This window comes from Monodon monoceros, unplaced genomic scaffold, assembly GCF_005190385.1.
Source record: "Monodon monoceros isolate NGI ecotype Baffin Bay Population unplaced genomic scaffold, NGI_Narwhal_1 Super_Scaffold_3, whole genome shotgun sequence".
Classification (NCBI taxonomy): Eukaryota; Metazoa; Chordata; class Mammalia; order Artiodactyla; family Monodontidae; genus Monodon; species Monodon monoceros.
The window spans coordinates 29,438,584-29,460,700 of record NW_021703780.1 but is presented as its reverse complement, the minus strand read 5'-3'; the positions used below and the strand labels follow the sequence as shown (position 1 = coordinate 29,460,700).

The 22,117-nt window shown below is 42.1% G+C and overlaps 2 protein-coding genes across 2 annotated transcripts in view; both read right to left on the bottom strand.

Moving 5' to 3' along the window:
• The window catches only part of RCAN2 (regulator of calcineurin 2), a 258,886-nt gene extending 250,964 nt beyond the window's left edge, over nucleotides 1-7,922 (bottom strand). Inside the window, exon 1 of the mRNA XM_029242529.1 lies at nucleotides 7,685-7,922. The gene's annotated coding sequence lies outside the window, so the exon portion shown is untranslated. The remainder of the gene's footprint in view (nucleotides 1-7,684) is intronic.
• A 489-nt stretch (nucleotides 7,923-8,411) lies between these two features.
• LOC114907547 (24-hydroxycholesterol 7-alpha-hydroxylase) overlaps nucleotides 8,412-22,117 on the bottom strand; it is a 98,047-nt gene continuing 84,341 nt past the window's right edge. The window contains exon 10 of the mRNA XM_029243276.1: nucleotides 8,412-8,639. Within this exon, the coding sequence (XP_029099109.1) occupies nucleotides 8,412-8,639 (228 nt within the window). The remainder of the gene's footprint in view (nucleotides 8,640-22,117) is intronic.

Sequence of the window (22,117 nt, the reverse complement as noted above, 5' to 3'; positions counted from 1 at the left end):
GAAATACAGTTTTCTTAATGCATTCTAAGACAAATATCATATGATATCACTTATATGTGGAATCTAAAAAAAAAGATACAAATGAACTTATGTACAAAACAGAAATAGACTTACAGACATAGAAAACAAACTTACGGTTTCCAAACGGGAAAGGGGTGAGGGATAAATAAGAAGTTTGGGAGTAACATACACACACTACTATATATAAAATAGATACACAAGAAGGACCTACTGCATAGCACAGGGAACTATACTCAATATTTTGTAATAATCTATATGGGAAAATAATCTGATAAAGAATGTATATGGATGGACACATATATATGTATAACTGAATCACTTTAGTACACCCGAAACTAATACCACATTGTAAATCAACTATACTTCAATTCAGAAATAAACATAATTAAAAAATAAGAAAAAAATGCATTCTATAAAAGCATTTTATATATTGTGGACTTCCTTCGCCTCACAGACCTGGTGCTATACCAGACCCAACTGTATCTGATCTCTTGGGAGGTCCCTACTATGACAGTCATCCTTAACACATTCCGTGTTTCAGTGCATCTTCAAAGACCCATAGCATCGCACCCTCACGACTCTGTAAGGCGGGGAGATCAAGGATTATTTTCCTAAGTGTACCCATAAGAAAATTGCAACTCAAGAGTCTGGGCTCTGAGTGGCTCAGATCCTCCATCCTCGAAGCATGCTCCTCTGTAAATAGTGATGATAATACCCATGTGGGGGAGTTGTTGTAAGGATTAAATGAGATATCGTATGCAGCCTGCTCAGCATCGTGTTTGGAACAGGGGCAGCATTCAACAAATGTCAATGGGAAGCTCAAGGTTACATAGCTGGGAAGCGACAGCGCCAGGCTGTGAAGCCAGGCTGTGAAGCCAGGCTGTTTCACACCAAGTCCACACTTTTTATACTTTATTCCCAACATTGTAAGAGGAGTATTAAGGCATGGCTCAAGCCCCTACAGAACTTATAATACTTTGTAGCAGGCATATCTCAATTGCATGAGACAATAAAGCAGTGATTCCCACAAAGAACTAAGGCAACGGTAATAAAGACTAGGATCTAGCTCTCAAACTACACAATTCTTTTGTCCAACAGCTACCATTCCAGCATCTTTTTATGTGTACATTCCAAAGCTCAGGAACCCCATGTTTCATCCCTGTTTCAAAGTGAGTGGATATGGGGAAAACAGATATGAAAATAAGTCCCTTCTCATCCTGACTATAGAAAACATTTTCTGTGGGCATTCTGAACTGCAGGAAGTTTGAGCTATTTTGGGAAATTTGTCTTTAACTTCTCAAAAGTACCATTCACAATCACACATATGTTTTAAGGGACTTCAAAACAGCTTCAACTGAGTTTAAGTCTGCTTCCACCTTTTGAAAAAATCCTCAACTCGATTAATTAATTTTACCTACAGCATGACACCTGGCAGTTGGTAATATAAAAGAAAAGGTACAGGACAGTGAACATTTTATAGGCAAAGGCAGAAAGTTCTCCAAGTTAGAAGCACAGCATGTGCAGACACACACAGAGTAGGAAGTCACTCGGTCTCCTTTACATTTGGTGCCATAATCGGGGAATCCAGGACCACCAACCCTAAGCAATACTATTTCTTTACAGCAATCTTGGCCTATTTATCTGACAAAAGAAGAGTGTAAAACTTTGTGTTGTGGAATGTTGACACTTTTTCATATCTAAGAGGGTAATTTATCAATGAATACTTGAGATGCATATTTTGAAAGGTATTTAATGGGCTGTGTGTTTTCATATTCCCAATATATACTACTTTCTAAGAGACAGAGAGAGAAATGATGATCACTAAAGGGTGGTCCTTAGCATAACTGTGAAGTAGGAGGAGTTTATCTTTGGAAATACTCTACCTCCCTTTTCTGCATGTCTGTTATCCTGGGTGACCAGCGTTGATCAGGAAACTAAGTCTCATAGAATTTAAGTGACACATCTAAAATACAGAAACCGGACAGTGACTACGGAGATTCCTCCACTGCGGTGCTCGTCTGGGTTTCCCCTGCCTGAACTGGGCTCCCCCAACCTTAGGCACCCGCATCAGCTCTGGCACTATGGACCCGTTACCATCAAGCTGTTAAGGACAGGCCACCACTTGAGTTCATCCTCTTAGAATAGGAACAGGTCTCATTCCTATTCTGAAAGGGACCAGGCAGGCATGATTTTAACCCAAATCTATGGCTCGAGCAGTAAAATTTGAGACAGGATGGCAGGACTTCAGAATGCCCAGACTCTTTAGAGATCATCTAGTCAACCTCTTCCCCCACGAATATGCAGATTTAAAATAACTAAGGCCTGAGAGGGGATGGGATTTTGCAGAGGTCACCCAACAAATCAAGTGCAGGGCCCGGACGAGAGCCAGAACTTCTCACTCACTCCCATTCTCTTTTATGGCATCAGCTACAAACATTCAAACACAGGGTAAAAATACACATTCTAGGCTAAATAGGAATGATTTCAAGGTTATTAATTCACACTGGCTATTCAGAGTGCTGACCAGACCGCCTGAGCTTGAACCCTGGGTGCCCTTCTTACTAACTGTGTGACCTAGATAAGGTGCCCTCTCTTTGCCTTGGGTTCCTTAACCGTCATACGAGAATAACAATAGTATCCGCCTCGTAAGGTTATCATGAGGATCAAACGTGATAATCTGTGTAGAGCTCCACCTTCTTTATGCTTGGCATAAAGTAAGCACTGAATAAATGGTACATATTGTTGCTATCGTTTGAATTATTACCATTATTACTACTACTAGTTCAGATAATTGACAGTTAATACTTTCACTCTGGGGGAAGAAGGCAGCAACAACTCCCTGCTGTCAAATCATCTCCTTCTTCTCCAAAGGCAGCACTAGACAGTCTCAGGAATGAAGGTGAGTCAGATGAATGGAAGTTAGCACCAGGAATGAAGAAATTACCTTTGAAAATAAAAGTGCCTACAGAGTATTTTTATTTGGATGTTCAAAGTCAAAATTCCCCACCTTTCTTAAAACAACTCTTTCTCAGTTTATAGTTGACCCTTGTACAACTCGGGGGTTAGGGGCGCTACACATACCCCCTTCTAAGAGGAAAATCTGAGTCTTGCTATCTCTGCCTCGAAAACAAAGGAATTGGTAAATGACTCACCCAAGGGCAGGAAGCTGAAACAGTTTGGAGAGAATCAGGACTCAAACCCCAGGTCTTTTGATCCCATACATTGTGATCTCTAATCACAGCTCAAACCCGTGTTGTTCAAGGATCAACCGTACTTCCTTCCCCCCCACCCCCCCACCCCGGTTTGGCTGAGATATAATTAACATAAAACACTGTATTAGTTTTAGGTGTATGTATATATTGTGAAATGATCATCATAATAAGTTTAGTTGACATCTACCATCTTACATAGTTACAAATTTTTTTCCTTATAATGAGAACTTTTAAGATCCACTCTCTTAGCAACTTTCAAATATACAATACAGTATTGTTGACTATAGTCACCATGCTGTACATTATACTCCCAGAACATATGTATCTTATAACTGGAAGTTTGTACCTTTTGACCACCTTCACCCACTTGCCCATCCTCCACCCCTCGCCTCTGGCAGCAACAATCTATTCTCTGGATTTATGAGTTTGGTTTTTTTAGACTCTACATATAAGTGAGATCACACAGTACTTATATTTCTCTGACTTATTCACTTAGCACAATGCCATCAAGGTCCACCCACGTTGTTGCAAATGGCAGGGTCTCCTTTTTATGGCTGAATAATATTCCATTGTATATACATATATACCAGATTTTCCTTATCCACTCATCCATCAGTGGCCATTTAAGCTGTTTCCATATCATGGCTTGTATAAAAAATGCTGTAATGAACATGGAGGTGCAGATATCTTTTCAAGTTAGTATTTTCATTTTCTTTGGATGAATACCCAAAAGTGGGATTGCTGGATCATGTGGTAGTTCTATTTTTAATTTTTTGAGGAACCTCCATACCGTTTTCCATAGTGGCTGCACCAGTTTACATTCCCACCAACAGTGTAGGAGGGTTCCCTTTTCTCCACATTCTCACCAACACTTATTTGTGTCTTCTTCAGTTTCTTTCATTATTGTCATAGTTTTCAGGGAACAAGTCTTTCACCCCCTTGATTAAATTTATTCCTAGGTATTTTATTCTTTAAGATGCAGCTACAAATGGGATTGCTTTCTTAATTTCTCTTTCTGATAGTTCGCTATTTTAGTGCGTAGAAATGCAACTGATGTTTGTGCATTGATTTTATGTCCTGCAATTTTACTGAATTTGTTTATTGGTCCTAACAGTCTTTTAGTAGAGTCTTTAGGGTTTTCTATGTATAATATCATGTCATTTACAAAGAGACAGTTTTACTTCTTCCTTTCTGATTTGAATGCCTTTTTTTTCTTGCCTAAATGCTATGGCTAGGACTTCCAGTACTATACTAAAGAAAAGTGGCAAGAGCGGGCATTCCTGATCTTAGAGGAAAAGTTTCAGTTAAAAGTCCCCATCTTTCTTAAACCTAATCATTCTCCGTGACTTCCTATCTCAGTACAAAGCCTGACCATCCATCTAAACATCTTAAGCTTCTCCTTCCACACTACCAGCCACTTGGTGACCTAGAGCCACTGATTCTCTCTCTGAAATGGTTTTCTGTAGATCTCTCTTCTCTTTCCCCATTCTACCTGGTTCAGGCACAATTAATTTTACTTATTTTTTTTTGGTCTGGACCGCTTTAGTGGTCTAAAATCTGAGCTCGTTCCTCTTTGCAACCCCACCTACTCACCGCCTCCAAAGTAACTTTTGCAAGATGAATTAGATCAAATCATTTCTCCCATACAGGCTGCATGGCTTCTCCTCCTCTGCAAGGTATATTCATAGCCCAGGCTCACTGAAACACCTCCTCCCAAACTTTCCTGCCACCTCCTCACTGCAGAACACCTACAAGTTCTTTGAACGTGACCTTTCTTTCAACGTGGAACACCTAGCTCCTTCTCCATAGAGATGCAGTCTGAACATGAACTTCTCTGCAAGCTCTTCCAGATTCCCTGAACCCTTTCTTCCCTGGGCTCCCACTGAGCTTGTTCCTATCTCCACTAAACACTCACCATGCTGATCATTATCACTTAATTTTCTTATCCTTTTCTGCTAGATTGATTTCTGAACAACATGGGCCTTCATTCTTGTAGCCTCTGGCACAGGGACTACATAGCACACAGTAGGTACTTAACAAATTAACTGCTGAGTAAACTGAGTGGATGGTACAGAAAATAAAAGGAATGGGAAAATGAGACCTCAGTGACAAAGTTGATCTCAATAAAGCTAATTTCTATAACATACATGACTAACTGCAAACAATTATGCAAGTAGTTTTTAAAAGAATGTGATGCGTACTTGCAAATGACAAAGCTCTCAAGTTCCCACTTATGTCCGTTAACTGTTCATCACTGGAGAAAGAGAGAGCCACATCCTCCCTAATTTCGTTGGGTTCTGCAGGAGCTGCAAACAAGGCATTTGGAAAGCTCTTGGGATCCTGTAGCTTTAGTTGAGGACACATTCCCTCATAAAATTCTATGGACTGGACTCAAGTAGTAGGTGCTCAGTAAATGCTGATTCGATTTGCAGTGGATGTGAAAGCAAAGAGCAACTCACATTTTAGACTAACTCAACGCAGTGACTGATTGTACTTAAGAAAATAGCTCTAAGGCTAAAGCAAATCAATGGGAGACTGAAAAGCAGCCAAATGTTCACTCCCCTGCCTTGTTCCACAGTCAATGCTTGTCTGCTTCTTGATCCTTTCTAGCTTCTAGGTTTTTCTTTTCTTTTTTTTTTAACATCTTTATTGGAGTATAATTGCTTTACAATGGTGTGTTAGTTTCTGCTTATCAGTTATACATATACATATGTTCCCGTATCTCTTCCCTCTTGCGTCTCCCTCCCTCCCACCCTCCCTATCCCACCCCTCTAGGTGGTCATAAAGCACCGAGCTGATCTCCCTGTGCTATGCAGCTGCTTCCCACTAGCTATCTATTTTACCTTTGGTAGTGTATATATGTCCGTGCCACTCTCTCACTTTGTCACAGCCTACCCTTCCCCCTCCCCATATCCTCAAGTCTATTCTCTAGTAGGTCTGTGTCTTTATTCCCATCTTACCCCTAGGCTCTTCATGACCTTTTTTTTCCCCTTAGATTCCATATATATGTGTTAGCATACGGTATTTGTTTTTCTCTTTCTGACTTACTTCTGACAGACTCTAGGTCCATCCACCTCACTACAAATAGCTCAATTTCGTTTCCTTTTCTGGCTGAGTAATATTCCATTGTAAATATGTGCCACATCTTCTTTATCCATTCATCTGTTGATGGACACTTAGGTTGCTTCCATGTCCTGGCTATTGTAAACAGAGCTGCAATAAACATTTTGGTACATGACTCTTTTTGAATTATGGTTTTCTCAGGGTATATGCCCAGTAGTGGGATTGCTGGGTCGTATGGTAGTTCTATTTTTTACTTCATTGTGTTCCTGGAATGGAGGGGGTCAGTTAGCAAGTGTTGCCCTGTGCCTGTGATACATTTGCCTGTGTTTTGTGTTGATGTAATATGTGTGAAAGTTGAGCTGCGTTATTTAAAATGTCCTACTTTTCCTAAAGCCTCCCCTCCATATGACAAGTGGGATTCTGGCTTAGGGAAGAGATAAGGGTGGACTGGAATGCTCTAGCATCTTTCATCTCCAGTTGTGGGATATATGTTAAAGGGAGCTCAGAAACTTTTGTTTTTACTGAAAGGATACTTAAAAAAAAAAAAAAAAAAGCGTAGGCAGCAGACTCATTAGATGTCCACTGAACACTTCTGTCCTAACGTACTGAATAGGAAAGATTCAAAGCATGCACTCTGCTATAATTCATTTTGGGATAAGACAAAGACAGCAGTGCCTTGGAGAATAAATCATTAACTAAAGTCAAACGGAGACACCCTGGAAACCAGTGAAACCAGGAGGCAGCCGAGGGATCAGGCAGCTGGGATTTTCCTGTTCCCTCTAGTGACTTCTAGAGAGAAGCATCCCACAGGCAGGAGGAACTCGGCACACTGCGCTCCCTTCTATTTCACTTTTCAAACTTGAAGTTATTTTTAGATGACCCAAGCCCGCTAATCCCAGGCAGGACAATTCCCAGCCCGCTGCGTCTCAAAGCACCTTCCCCTCCCCAGCACTTTCCTTAAAGCACTGGGAAAAGAGGCTCCGATTTCCCGTTTGCTCTCTGCGTACAGACCACCTCCCCTAATCCCCTCTCCAAATCTCAGTCCCGGGGACCACAGGCGTCATTCCCGCTCCTCCACTTATGCACCTGCTGCTGCTACTAGAAAGACGAACCCCTGGGCCACTAGGACTGGGGAAGGGGCTCCTTAAGACCCGCGCCCTCTAGAGGGGGTCAAGGGACCTCGGTCCTCACGGCCGCCGCGGGAGCTGAGAACTGGATCTGGAGACCACCCGCCGCCACGGCCACCGCCCCCGGCCCAGCCCCATACCCCGCCCGCTCTCAGCCGCCCCCCGCCGCGGTCCCCCGGCCCGGCCCGGGCGCCGCGCGCAGCCCCGGCAGGACAGGACAGGGTGCCGGGGCGAGCGGGCCGGCGCCGTTACATAACCGACCTGCTGGTCGTCCGCGATGCGTCGGTGGAGGCTGAGGCGACTGCTGGGCGGTCTGCCGGTCGGCGGAGCCGGCGACTGCTGGCGTGGCGCGGCTGCTCACCTGGCGGCCGGGCCGAGAGCGCGCGGGGACGGGCGCGGTGCCCGCGGGCCTGGGCGTGGGGCCGTACGCGGCGCGCCCCGCCTCCCGGGCTCCGGCTCCGGCTCCGTGGGTCCGCGGGTCTCTGCCTCCCGCCCGCTCCTCGCCGCAACCTCAGCGGCAGTCACCCGGGACAAAGCGGCTCCGGGGAGGGGCCGAGCCGGCGGCTCTGGCAGGAGCCAGCGGAGATGGGCGCGCCCCCAGCTCCGACTCATCGCGCCAACCTCCAATCAGACCCCGGGAAACCGAGAGCCCCTGTCTGGCCTCCTCTCCTCACCTCCCGCCTGACCCCGCGCCCTTCCCGGTCCCCCACGCACTTCCCTTCCCGGGCACTCCCCCTGCCCTCCGCCCCGGTGCCCAGGAGGGGGTGAAGACCCTCTGGGGACCGAGTTCAGGAGACGGTCCGTAGGAGTCCCGGGGGGAGGGGCTCCTCGGGGTCACGGCCGGGGTGGTGGCTTCCTTGAGGGTCGGAGTGGGCAGGGGGCTGATGCTGAAGCTAAGGGTGGCTGGGCAGCGACAGCCGGGAAGAAACTGATAGAGAAGCAAACTGTGGGTGGGGAATACTGAGCTGATGGAGCCCCCCTACTCCGGCTAACTGAGGAAAGGTCGAGAAGCCCCTCGAGGGAGGGTCCTGGGGCGCTGCGCCGCGTGGGCGCAGGCACCCGGTGGCTGGCTCCCCGGCCCCGCCCCGCCCTCGCGGGGGAAGGTGCCCTGCGCGGGCCGTGGCTTTGCCAGGTTTCCCAGCCACCAGACCTGGGGACTGAGGGCTTCAAGGACTCCTATTGTGTGAGAGCCTGTGACACAGGAGTGGGTGGCATCCTACGGTATCGTACAGTAAAAGGTTGAATGTGAAACAGAATCTTGGGTAGATCTGTCGCTCAACAAACTTAACCCCGGTAGAGGTCTCTGCTTTACAAAGTAAAGCAGTTCAGAGCCGTGGCTTATGGGTGCCACCCGTACGGATAGAGTTGAGTCTCATGGCAAGAGAATGCCAATAGTGTAAAAAATATATATAATAAGGGAAGTGGGAAAAACTGAAGGAAGAAGGGTGGCGGGGTGAGGGTGGGGGAGGGGCGGGGGGTGTGCACCAACCTGAGGGAGGGAATGAATAAGATATAAATCAGCTTTGCGTTCTGTCATCTTTCTAAATGCTACATAAATAGGCCTTTTTCCTTGTGCTTTTTATGCCCTTTTGTTTCCTGATAACAATGTTAAAATTGCATCGAAGCAACTTGTAAGTTTCACAACTATTCTTTGCTCACCCAGGCACCACATTGTTTTTTCCAAGGCTGACACAGAATTGCATCCTCTTTGAAAAACAAAACAAAACAGAAAAGGTAGACCTTGGCTCTTCTCTCTGATTAATCTGCATGAAATATAAATAAAGACAGAATTTCAGAGTTGAAAATGACCTCGGACTCCTACTCTTCCAAACTTCTAGATGCACAAATCCATATATATTCACTGATTAGATGAATTACTTTTTTGGATAGAATTGTTTGGAAGAGCATCCTTATGTTAAGCCCCAAATTACTTTCCTAGGATTTTCACTCTAGTTCACTTTTTGAAGCGATGAAGACAGTGTCCAATTCCTTTTCCAACTGACTGTCTTTCAAACATGTGAAGGCAGCCATCATCACTCACTCTAAGCCCCCATTTCCAGGTAAAATATCCTCAGTCCTTTGAACAAAATTTCACAGTAAGTAGTTCCTAGAATCTTCACCAACCTGAAGACCTTCACCTTAATAGGATCTATTATGTACATATATGTTTACAAATAAAATTTTCTGGGTACAGAAATAATAGATTTATTGTAGAAGTTCTGCAAAGTTGGAAAAACACAAGATTTAATGTGAGAATTCAATGAAGTAATACATGTAAAGCGCTTAGCCCAATGCCTGGCACACAGTAGCACTCAATATATGTTAGCTGTCACAAAAGTGAACATGGTCATTTTCTTACCACTCAGATACAGGTTTTCTTATTTTCTTAATACACTTTTTTTTTTAAGTTTAAGGTTCACAGCAACATTGAGTGGAAGGTAAAGAGATTTTTCATATACCCCCTGCCCCACACATGCACAGCCTCCCCCATCATCAACATCCCCCCACCAGAGTGGTGCATTTGCTACAAAAGATGAACTGACATGGAGACATAATTATCAACCAAAGTCCAGAGTTTACACTAGGGGTCACTTTTAGGTGTTGTACATTCTTTGAGTTTTGACAAATATATAATGACATATCTACCATTATAGTCTCTTACATGACAGTTTCACTGCCTTAAATATCCTCCCTGCCCCTCCTATTCATCCTTACCTCCCCGCTAACCCTTGGCAACCACTGACATTTTTAACCATCTCCATAGTTTTGCCTTTTTCAGAATGTCATATGGTACGAATCATACAGCGTACTGTATAGAATTTTCAGATTGGCTTCTTCCCAATATGCAGCTAAGTTTCCTCCATGTGTTCTGCGTGAACATAAGTTTCAACTCACTTGGGTAAATACTGAGGAGCGTGATTGCTGGATCATATTATAAGAATATGTTTTGCAGGAAACTACCAAATACTGTCTTCCAAAGTGGCTATACCAGTTTGCATCCCTGCCAGCAATGAATGAGATTTCCTGTTGCTTCACATCCTCACCAGCGTTTGGGATTGTAAGTATTTTGGAATTTTGCCATTCTAATAGGCATGTAGTGGTATCTCATTATTGCTTTTATTTACAGTTTCCTAATGACATAAGATGTGGAACATTTTTTCATATGCTTATTTGCCATCCATAGATCTTCTTTGGTGAGGTGTCTGTTCAGGTTTTTCATCCGTTTCCTAGCTGGGTTGTTTGTTTTCTTATTGTTCTTATTATTCCTTTCAGTTTTAAGAGTTCTTTTATATTTTGAACAACAGTCCTATATCAGATATGTATTTTGTAAATAATTTCTCCAACTCTGTGGCTTGTCTTCTCATCCCCTTGACAGTGTCTTTTGCTCAGCAAAAGTTTTTAATTTTAATGAAGTCCAGCTTACGGATTTATTTCATGGATTGTGCCTTTGGTGTTTTACCTAAAGAGCCTTCATCATACCAAAAGTCATCTAGGTTTTCTTCTATATTATCTCCTAGGAATTTTATAGTTTTGCATTTTATGTTTAGGTCTATGGTCTATTTTGAGTTAATTTTCATAACGTGTATAAGCTCAGTATCTAGATTATTCTATTTATTTTTTATTTTTTGCATGTGGATATCCAGTTGTTCCAGCACCATTCGTTGAAAAGACAATCTTTTCTCCATTGTTTTGCCTTTGCTCCTTTGTCAAAGATCAGTTGACTATACATATTTATCTGGGTCTATTTCTGGCCTATCTATTCTATTCCATTTATCTATTTATCTGTTCGTTCACCAATATCACACTGCCTTGATTAGCTTTACAGTAAGTCTTGAAATCAGGTAGTGTCAATCCTCTGATTTTGTTCTTCTCCTTTAAAATTGTGTTGGCTATTCTGGTCTTTTTGCCGCTTCATATAAACTTTAGAATCAGTTTGTCAATATCACAAAATAACTTGCCGGGATTTTGATTGGGATTGCATTGAATCTAAAGATCAAGTTGGGAAGAACTGACATCTTTCCATACTTAGTCTTATTATCTACAGACATGGCATATCTCTCCATTTATCTAGTTTTTCTGATTTCTTTCACCAGAGCTTTATAGTTTTCCTCACATAGATTATGTACATATTTTATTAAAGTTATGCCAAAGTATCTCTCCTTTTTTTTGACCTTTGCCCATGTTTTAATTGGGTTGTTTTTCTTTGTTTGTGTGTGTGTGTGTGTCTCTGTGTGTCTGTGTGTGTGGAGTGTAAGAGTCCTTTATATATTCTGGATACGAATCCGTTGTCAGATACACGATTCGCGAATATCTTCTCCCATTCTGTGAGTTGTCTTTTTCTTGAGAGTGTCCTCACTATGAAGTATAAAAGTTTTGAATTTTGACGAAGTCCAATTTATCTATTTTTGTTATGGTTGTTGCTTATGCTTTTCTTGTCAACAACATTATTTTTTATAGCTACATAGTATTCCTGATAGCTGTACTTTTTTTTCTTTTGTTTTGGAACAATTTCAAACTTACAGAAAATTGGCAAGGATAATACAAAGAACTCTTATACACCCTTTGTCAGACCCGTTTTATAAAAGGATCCAAGAGAGGATACTGCTTTTCACCCAGTTGGCATGTTTCTTTAATCTCCTTCAGTCTGAAACAATGACCTTGACAGCTTTGAGTTCACTTGCTAGTCATTGTATAGAATGTACCTCTATCTGGGTTTGATGTTTCCTTACAGTGAGGTCATAAGGCGTACTCCGGAACATCACCAAAGTGGTGCTGTGTTCTTATTGCCACCTATGTATGGCACGTGATATTGACTTGTCACATTCATGTTTTTCTACTTCTATCATTTCTTTTGTATTAGTTAGCATTCTACTGAAAGGAAAAGTTTTTCTTCTCCTCATTTAACTATTTAGTAATATAAATGTGCACTCACAGACTCCTAGTTTATTTAATGGGTTATAATCTGTTACTATCATTACTTATTTTGATGCTCATCCCCCCAGATTTGGCCAGTGGGAGCCCCTTCAAGCTGACTTCTGTGTCCCTTGGCACATCGCCGTAACTGAGTGTTTTCTTACTCGCTGGTACCAGAGAGTCCAGACTCAACTTATTCTTTGTCACTTGTGACCCTGGAAGGACTTCATGTTTTCCAAAGATACACGCTTATATTTTTTTCAAAGAGAGGACTTCAGACTCTTTGCTTCTGCACTAGGAGAGATTATAGGGGTTTGGATTTATGAGGAAATTTGAAGATTACATATCACTACTAATAACAAAAACAATAACATTAAATACGTTCTTGAGTGGTTACTGAGTACCAATCACTCTGCAGTTCGTATTTGTACATTAATGTAATCTTCATAATACCCTATGAGATAAGTACAACTATTATTTCCATTTAATAGGTAAGGAAACCAAAGCACAGATAGATTGCCTAACCCTGGTAAGTTGAGCTAGAGTGAAACCCAAGTAGCCTGGTTCAAGACCTTGGGGTCTTTTGTGTGTAGGAAAATGCTGTCACTTTCAGGGACCGTGGAGGGTGAGTCAGGCCTTCCTCCTCAGGGCTCCTGGAGTTCTTTTTCACATGTCCCTTTATTATGCCTGTCACATTACATTGTTTGCAAATGACCTAATGGATGGCCCAAGCAACTTATCCTACTACCTGGCATGGAGTATGCTTTCAATCAATGTTTAACCATTGATAAGGAATTTAGGCTAACAGAATATGGCTTTCCTGAGGTCAAAGTGATGGTTTGTGTAACACTGCAACTGAAATTCCAGTCTTCTCAGTCTCAATCAAGTAACCCTTCTTTCTCCTGCATCAAGCTCGCTCATCTGGTGCCACATTTATTACTAGAAAAGTACTTTGTAGCCCATCTCAATGTCAGGCTATTCCTTATAGATTTAGATTAGTTGTAATGCCATGTAAGCAAGATACATGTTCCTTTATATAGTAGTCCATGCTTTACAGTAGCAAAAATAAAAATGGGCTGGATTTTAAATTAAACTGGAGCAGGACAGATCTGGTCTGAAAGTGGAGGCTATCATATATGTCATTCTGGGTTTATAGTTTCTCATGTCATGGAAATGGAAGTGGATAGAAGGGAAGAAACACTTCTCAAAGCATTCTAAGTTAATCTGTTTTCTTTTCTTGGCAGCCTTTAGAGTAGGATGGAGAGGTGGAAAGGGCTCATCAAAGCAGGGAACAGAGAAAGTGATCCTATAGCAAAGTATTTTGTTGCTCTCAATGACTTGAGCGATATTCTTGGGTGGGGGAGAACACACACACTCCCTGGAAAAAATAAAGTCAAGATGACCGAGTGTGTTTCTTACAGCTCAAGGAATCTCTGGTGTCAGCGTCATCCAGCCAAAGACCATTAAGAACACACCTGTAATTAAACAGGTTGGGTTTATTGCTCTTTGCAATGAGGGAGGATGCATACCATGGAGATGGTGGGGCATGGCAGTAAGACATTAGGAAGGACTTACAGGGTTTGGACTTGTCTTAAGTGATCTGGGGGAGGGTTTAAGGAAGCCGTACTTTGCTCTAGATTGGATGCTATTAAAAAGCAGGGGTACTGTTTTCCTTGGGTATATTAATAAATCTTATCTGTAAGGTGGGAAGAATGAAGTAAGGCTATCACTGGTATCATTGGTCAAGAAGCAGCCATCACTCATATTAGTCAGAATAGGGGAATGTGATCATTTCTGGAGTTTGGACAATGCTCACATGTTTGTCTCTGTTTAGCTGTCAGTGCAGAAGATCTTGCTTTTATCTTGATCCCTTGTGGTCCTAGGATATTTTGCAAAACTGTGTATATTCAACAGGAGAACATCGAGGCCAAACTGATCACACCTGGCAGATCATAGCTGTCAGGGCTGCTTCTTCCTTCCTCCCTAGTGAGATAAGGTACCTGTGACAGATGATTCCCCCCTCATCTTGGCAACCTCACACAATAACCAGCCCACCAACAATCCCCAATAATCATCAATAATACACAGTACCTAAGAATGTCTACCACATTTTCCACAAGTGGAAAATCAGCAAAAGTAATGAGTTCTTTCAAAGGGCTTTTGAAAGAAAAATGAAATAAGTGTTAAGCTCCCAAGACAACTAGAGAAAAATAAAAGGTGGGGCTAGATGATGGGCATTGAGAGAAAGGAACTTTGTACTGGAGTACAAAGTACTGGAGTGGTGTGGGAAGATATAGAGATGGGGAGACTTGGGCTGGGCTTCAAAAATTAATTGAATTTGGAGAGGAAAATAAGAAGGTGGTGGACCTTTTAAGTGGGGAGAACCACACAACCTCTGAAGAGGTCAGCTTTGGGCCTGTTAACACAAGGCAGACAGAGGAGCAAAGGTTGACCAAGCATGAAGATGGGAGAATAAATGAGGGCAGAGGAGGGAAGAGATTGGCTCTAGCACTGGGCAAGTCCAGTCCAAAAGGCCCTTGTGGTCTCAAAATAACACCACAGCAGACAAAAAAAAAAACTGTCCAAGCACATTGTTGTCATCAAGAAATCTCACATAGAGAACCTGGCTTATCTTAAACAAAAAAAGCTTGAAGAAATGGAATCCAGGACAAGACAGAGACCCCATCATCAGGATCCTAGGGTGGGGACTGGTCCTTGGAAACCAAGAGGCTCGGGAGACTGTAAGGACAGCTTGATAGCGGGTTGTATCAACGAGGCTGAAGCTCTTTACAACGTTCTTCTCACTTAAAGTGTTGATCAGTTCTAGAGACCAGGATGGGGCTGAATTTCAGGCAAGAGTCAGGTGCCCCAGGTATGAGAAGTGAAGGGCTGGGAACCCTGGGGCTTAGCACAGGTCTCAAGTTTGAATCTCACCTCCTCTTTTTACTAGCTGGATATCCTTGAATAAATCAATCACTCTACTCCTCTCATGCCAGTTTTCTCATCTGTCAAGTCGAGATAATGGTAATCATACCCTACATTGTTGTTAAATTAAATACCGTAAGGTTTGTAAAGCGTTTGACCCAGTGTCTGGCCTCAATCCATTTTAGCCATCATCATCGTTGTCATCATCAAAAGAAAAGAATGCTCTAAGGTAGAGGTCCTGAGATTATGGCCCCCAGGCCAAATCCAGCCCCCACGTGGTTTTGCCAATCAAGTTTTACTGGAACACAGTCACACTCCTTTATTTAGGTATTTTCTATGACTGCTTTAGCAGTTGCAGTTGCAACAGAGACCTCAAGACCCCTAAAGCTGAAAATACTTGCTATCTGGCTCCTTCCGGAAAAAGTTTGCTGAGTTCTGCTCTAAGGCAAGAGAAGTCCAATGACCATGCCTATGTTGGAAGCTATGAGGACTTCATGTGAACAAAGCACAGGGTAGCATAGGAAGTAGGAAGAAAAGTTTCACCAGGTAAGTTGAGGCACACTTTTGCAGAAGAATAGTCTTTTGCAGTTAAGAATATGAAAAAAAAATTATGCCCTTTTCCAACCATCTTAACTCAGTAGAGCTAACTTTCTCTCTGGAACCCGCTACATAATTTGGAGGACCCAGGGTCCCTGGATCAAAAAATATTAAGAATTTCAGGAAAATGACAGCAGAGCATTAAATCAAGTACAGGGCCCTTCTGCACAGGTTGTATGGCTCTGTCTCTTTTTCTGTTTCATACACACACACACACACACACACACACACACACACACTTTACACCTACAAGAGTATTCTACAGTTGAAGAGCAATCGAAAGGCCGTCAGTTGCAAACTGAGACTTGGGTTTTCTGTCTCTTTCCCTACCAGAGCATTTTCTCCTATAAATGATTCTTCTACCCTCACAACCTCCTCCTCTTTTCATTTTCTTGCAGCAGTAAAAGCAGTTTCCCTCCATCTAACTCTCTCTCTTCGTTTTAGCATGACACATCCGTGTTATTGTTCAGATGGCAGAGGAAAACTGCTGGTCTCTGATTTCTCTTTTTCCATTCATTACAGCATGCCATGCCCAAAATAGTCGAGTCTGCTTTCACCGTGGCCCCATGCTCACCACGCCAGGATGAAAGCCACCGTTGCCCTTGTTGACTCTTACTGGGCTTTGGAGTGTCTGGAGTGTGTAAAGTTGTACAGATAAAAGTGTTAGGTAGAATGACATGCACGCGAAGAGCCACAGGGCAGCTAAGCTGATCTGTGTTTCCTTCATAGAAACAAGAATGGGCAAGGGGCTGCAGTACGGGAATGGTCTGTGAAACTAAAACTCATGAAGAACTTGGTTTGCCCAAGAGGGAAAAAAAAAAATCACACACACAAAAAGATGGATGGGTTGTGTTTTGTTTTTAGCTCTTTTGACAGGCCATGGAGTGGAAAATGTGTCTATAAATGAGTTTTTTGTTGTTCATTGTGTGGAAAATATTCACAGATAGACAGATAAATATGATATTATAAGCCTTCCAAGGTTATTGTATTTTTTTTAAGTCTGCAAGTAAAGGCAAGATGGTTTGGGATATCAGGAGTATGAGTGTACAGATGCCAGTAGGTTGATACTAGGTATGATCACAGATCCACAAGCCCCCTGGTGAGGCAGGTTCCCCCACAGGGACAAGTGAGCACCCTCAAAGATGCCTGGGACTCACTGGCGTGTGTTGATTTTCCAAAGGAGGACGAATCTTTCAGGGTCATCCTAATTTGCCAAGCGTGAGTCCGATTCCTCCAGGGTTTGACAAAGTGACAGACTACTCTGATAAATTAATGTGTGCTAAGGTGCTAATGGCTGATAATAGACTCTCTGGTTACTCTCGGATAATATCTATAGTTACATGGGGCCAGGTTCTTCAGAGTCTGGAGGCCACAGTGCCGTGCATCTCTCCGCCAGTCCGTTTCTCTCTGCTCCTGGCGCATGCCCTCTGCTTTTAACCTTCCAGGCTATGCACTGGCCGTTCCCTCTGCCTGTGTGCCTTTACGTGACACTCTCAAATTCTTCCGCTAAAGATCAACTGAAAATAATAGTAACAAGTGCTGTTTACTATAATTCTAAGTATTCTCGAAGAGTTGTCCCGGGACCAACATTGGCATCACCCCGGGGAAATTGTTAGAAATGCACATTCTTTGGCCCGCCCCCAATCTATCAACTTGGAAACTTGGAGTGGGACCCAGAGACTCGTGTTTTAGCCAAACTTCCAGGGGGTTCTGATGCTTGCTAAAGCTTGAGACCACTGTGCTAAGCACTTTACCTATATCAGCTCATTGAATTTTCACAACTCTCTGAGGTAAGTCCTAAGATTCTCTCCATTTGGAAGATGAGAAAATTGGGGCACAGAAAGTTTAAGTAACTCGGCAGAGATCCTAAGTTGGTGAATGGTAGAGCTGGTCTTTGAGTCCAGGCAGTCTGGCTCTAGAATGTGGATGACCTACCACTCAGCTTTGTTACCTTTTCAATCACTGCTTCTGCAAAGCCTTTTGTAATTGCAATCTCCCAAATCCCACCAGACAATACGAGCAACTCCCATATCACTTTCTCCCTTTATAATGCTTGCGCTTTTCTTTTCCTTCTGTCCCCAGTACCCAATACCTATATTGCAGGAGCAAACTTTGCTATATGATGAAAGAATGAATAATTAAGGGGACCGATCAGTGAATCAATAAATGTCTTGACTCGAAAGTAACTTGATTAGAATTTTCCAGAGAACTTTAAAAAAAATTTCCAGATGGATAAACAACAAGATCCTATTGTAGAGCACAGGGAACTACATTCAATATCCTATAATGACACATAATGGGAAAGAATATGAAAAAGAATATATCTATGTATAACTGAATCAATTTGCTGTATACGAGAAACTAACGCAACCTCGTAAATCAACTATACTTCACTTTAAAAAGAAGTTTCCAGAATCCTATCCCTCACCTACTGAATCAGAGTCTCCAGGAGGGGGCTTGGGAATCTGTATTTTAAAAAGTAAAACCAAAAACAAGAACCCTGATTTAAGAAAGAGTTGTGCCAACACATTGATCCTGCCCACATTGAACCCCTGCCTTAATTGGCACTGATGACTGTGGATAGTTTTCTAAGACTAAGGGGAGAGTATGAATGGGGAAAGAGGGGGGCTCTTTGGCGCTTAAATCCTACCTCATGGGGAGTGGCTAACCCTTTCTGGAAGAAATCTGGTACATGCTTCAGATTTTAGGCACATTATATGATAATCCTTGAATAAGATCAATATAAGAAACACCTGCCTTTGGTACCACTGAGCTGTACATGGTAAGTATTTTTACCCCCAGAACAGGCAGTCCTTAGCGCATATATATGTATATATATACATACATACATACACACACACACACACACACACATATATATATATATGGGTCATCTTCCAAAAATGTATTTGTAAGTTGAGTTGTTTGGAACTCAGAAAACACTTTCCCACAGAAGTAATATTAGAAAAGAGGGTTCCATTCCTCTGCCAAAACACAAGACCTGATTTGGAACATTCTGTCTCTGAAATAGCAGTTCAGATGCTCTGCACGGACGTCCGTGGGAAATGGAACTAGGACCCACCCAGCCTGGAACTGGGGACTATGGGAGCATAGTGACTGCTGGGGGAGCATCAGAGAGAAGACTTGGTTCTCCTCCATCCCTACACACGCACACACACACACACACTCATACACACACATAGATACATGGGACACGTAAATACACACACACACACACACATACAATCTGGTGGCTACTGGTCACATGGTAGAAAGACACAGTTATCACTGAAGGAAAACTACTCGTGATCCAATGAAATCTTTACTCCCTTCACCAGTGCAGTCAAGAGCTGCCCCAGACCTCAGCTCAGAGTTTCCCAGATCCGGTACAGACAATCAGCAGTGCTTGTACCCTTCCCTCTGATATCATTTTACCTGGATTTGGGGAATACTATTACACAACCTCTCCTTTGAACTTTAAGGCAACTGCAACTACCTTCCCTAATATACCTACAATAATACTTTGAGGATGAATATGAAATGAGGGCCATAAAAAATTGCTGCTAAAAGGTAGAAAAGAAATTTTTTTGTTTCTCCTTGGCCATTAATTAATTAGCCATGTGACGTAAGCCTAGGTTCTCTGAGTCTCAGTTTCCTCATGTGTAAAATGTTGGGGAAGGGGAGTTGCTCATAAAATCTTTCACTTTTTTCTAGATCTAATATTTTAGATTTCAATTAAAATAGTTTCCTCTACTTCCTTGTGAAAAGAGTTTCCAGGTTGCCAACTGTTCTACCTTTTCCATACTTGGTAGTAAAATACTGAAAGCTCATCTCATCCCTGGCCCAAAGGTGCACCAAGAAGAACCAAGGCTGATAAATTACAGTTTCATTTCATTCTTATTAAATTAAATGTATTTCATTTAATTTGTACCTGCTCACCATCAAACTTCATTTGGGAAGTAGCTCATTGAGTTAAATTGATAAATATCAATGAGATATTTATCAGTACATAGCATATTAAGGATCAAAGTGGTAAAATAATAATAATAGTAACATTATCAATAACATTATTATTAATCAGAATTTTGACATGGAAAGCAAAAAGAGGAAAAGAATAAGATAATTTAATAGGATTTGAAGTTATTTCAAGAAAAAAACCTTTAAAAGGAATCAATACACAATCTTTTTTTAAACTGAAGTATAGTTGATTTACAATATTTCGTTAGTTTCAGGTGTACAGTATAGTGATTCAGTTTCTTTTTCAGATTATATTCCATTATAGATTATTGCAAGATATTGACTATAACTCCCTGTGCTTTACAGTAAATCCTTGTTGCTTATCTATTTTACGTATAGTAGTGTGCATCTGTTAATCCCATACTCCTAATTTGTCTCTCCTCCCGCCACTTCCCTTTGGTAACCATAAGTTTGTTTTCTGTGTCTGTGTGTCTGTTTCGGTTTTGTATGTAGATTCATTTGTCAGTACACTTAATCTTAACAAGCACAATCATAGGCTTGAATTTAACTCAGAGCAAAATATATTGTTTCTTTGATAGAACCCCCTTCTCCCCAAGGTAATACTATGTAGAAGAAAAGAAGTAAGGAAATGTGGTTACTAGCAGCTAGCTTTGGTTTGGGATTGGTGATACCTGATAGAATTTGATACAGGTCCTCCTTTCTATCTGTTAGGATAGTGTGTCCCTGTGACGTGCTGGGGGTGCATCTGGACTTGGCTTTAAGAACTTCAAGAAGATCTAATTCGCTTCCACTGCCATATAACTTTAGTGAGATTCAGTTCTCTGAGCAGGATACGAATAGAAACTTTTGCTTCCACTGCCTCAGAAAAAAGAAAGTCAAACCGAAAAAAAGAAAACAAAAGCAAAAATTATCCCAGATAATACACAACAAAAATTCCCCGAGCCCCAGCATCTTCCTAGAGAGCTGTATAAGAATACTGGGGAATTGTTTTGGGTAGGGAGAAAAAGGAAGTCTGGTTCTAGAACCTCTGGTTTTTGGGGTCTCGGAAACAGCCATTTAAAAAATAATAGTTTTCTAGACCTCCTGCTGTGTCAGACAGTATGCTGAATGTTTTACGTGCATTATTTAATTCAACCCTCAAAAAAAAAAAAACATAGTGAAGTATATATGTTATTTCCACTTTGTTTAGTAAACCCTTATATTCCCATTCATAGAAGAAAAAATCAAGAGAATATGGGAAAATAACTCAGTAAAGAGACAGGACTGCATGTATATTCCATCCCAGTTGTTCAGACAGCACAGTGGACAAGTAACAGCCTGAGATTTGAATCCTTGCTCTTCCACATCCTGTGACTTTAAGGAAGTTACTCAGTTTTCTTACATATAACACGGAACTAATAACATTGCTTACCTTTCAGACTTGTTATAGGTTTCCAACTAGAGCCTACACATAACAGACTTAGAACAGCTCCTGCCAGATGGTAGGTAATATTCAATGACTTAGTATTTTTATCTGGTCCAGCAACTCCCTGTGTCCTTACCCCCTGGAAGCCTGCCTATGTCTGGGCAGGCTCCTATACAGCCCAAGGACAAAAGCAGAACACTGACAACAACTCATTCTTACTCTCTAAGAGTAGATCTTGATTCTCCAAGTGCTGTCCCTGGACCAGCTGCATCAGCATCACCTGGAAACTGGCTAAAAGTGCAGAGTGTCAAGACCCACCCCAGACCTCCTGAGTCAGATTGTGTATTTTAACACGATGCCCAGGTGATTTGTGTGCACACTGAATTTGAGAAGCTCTGCTCTCAGCCACATGCAGTAGCAGTTCTCACTGGTCCTCTGACAGTACACGCCTGGAGGTTCCTAGCCCTCAAATTTCAGTAGAAAGGCAGAACCTCGTAGTGTGTGCAATATGCCAGGCTGCCGGGCCTCTCTCTGCCTTTTCCATTCTGCTCTGGTTAGTTCAGAGTGTCTCTCATCTTACAATCCACTTGGTGAACCATTATTTAAGACTTAACTCAGACATCATGGAGACTCTTCCTATCCGCCCTCCTCCTATTCCAAAAGGGAATTCGTCACTTCCACCTTGGTTTCCCCATTGAAAACCAGGCCATCTTCCATCTCTTCCATCTTCTTTGACTGTAATCCATGGTAAGAAACATTTTATAGACACACTGGAACATACACACACACACCTGTATGTTGCTGAAATGAAAGTCTCACGAAAGAATATTTTTCTTACTCTGTGCAGTGGACTCAGATATTTTCAACATTATTCT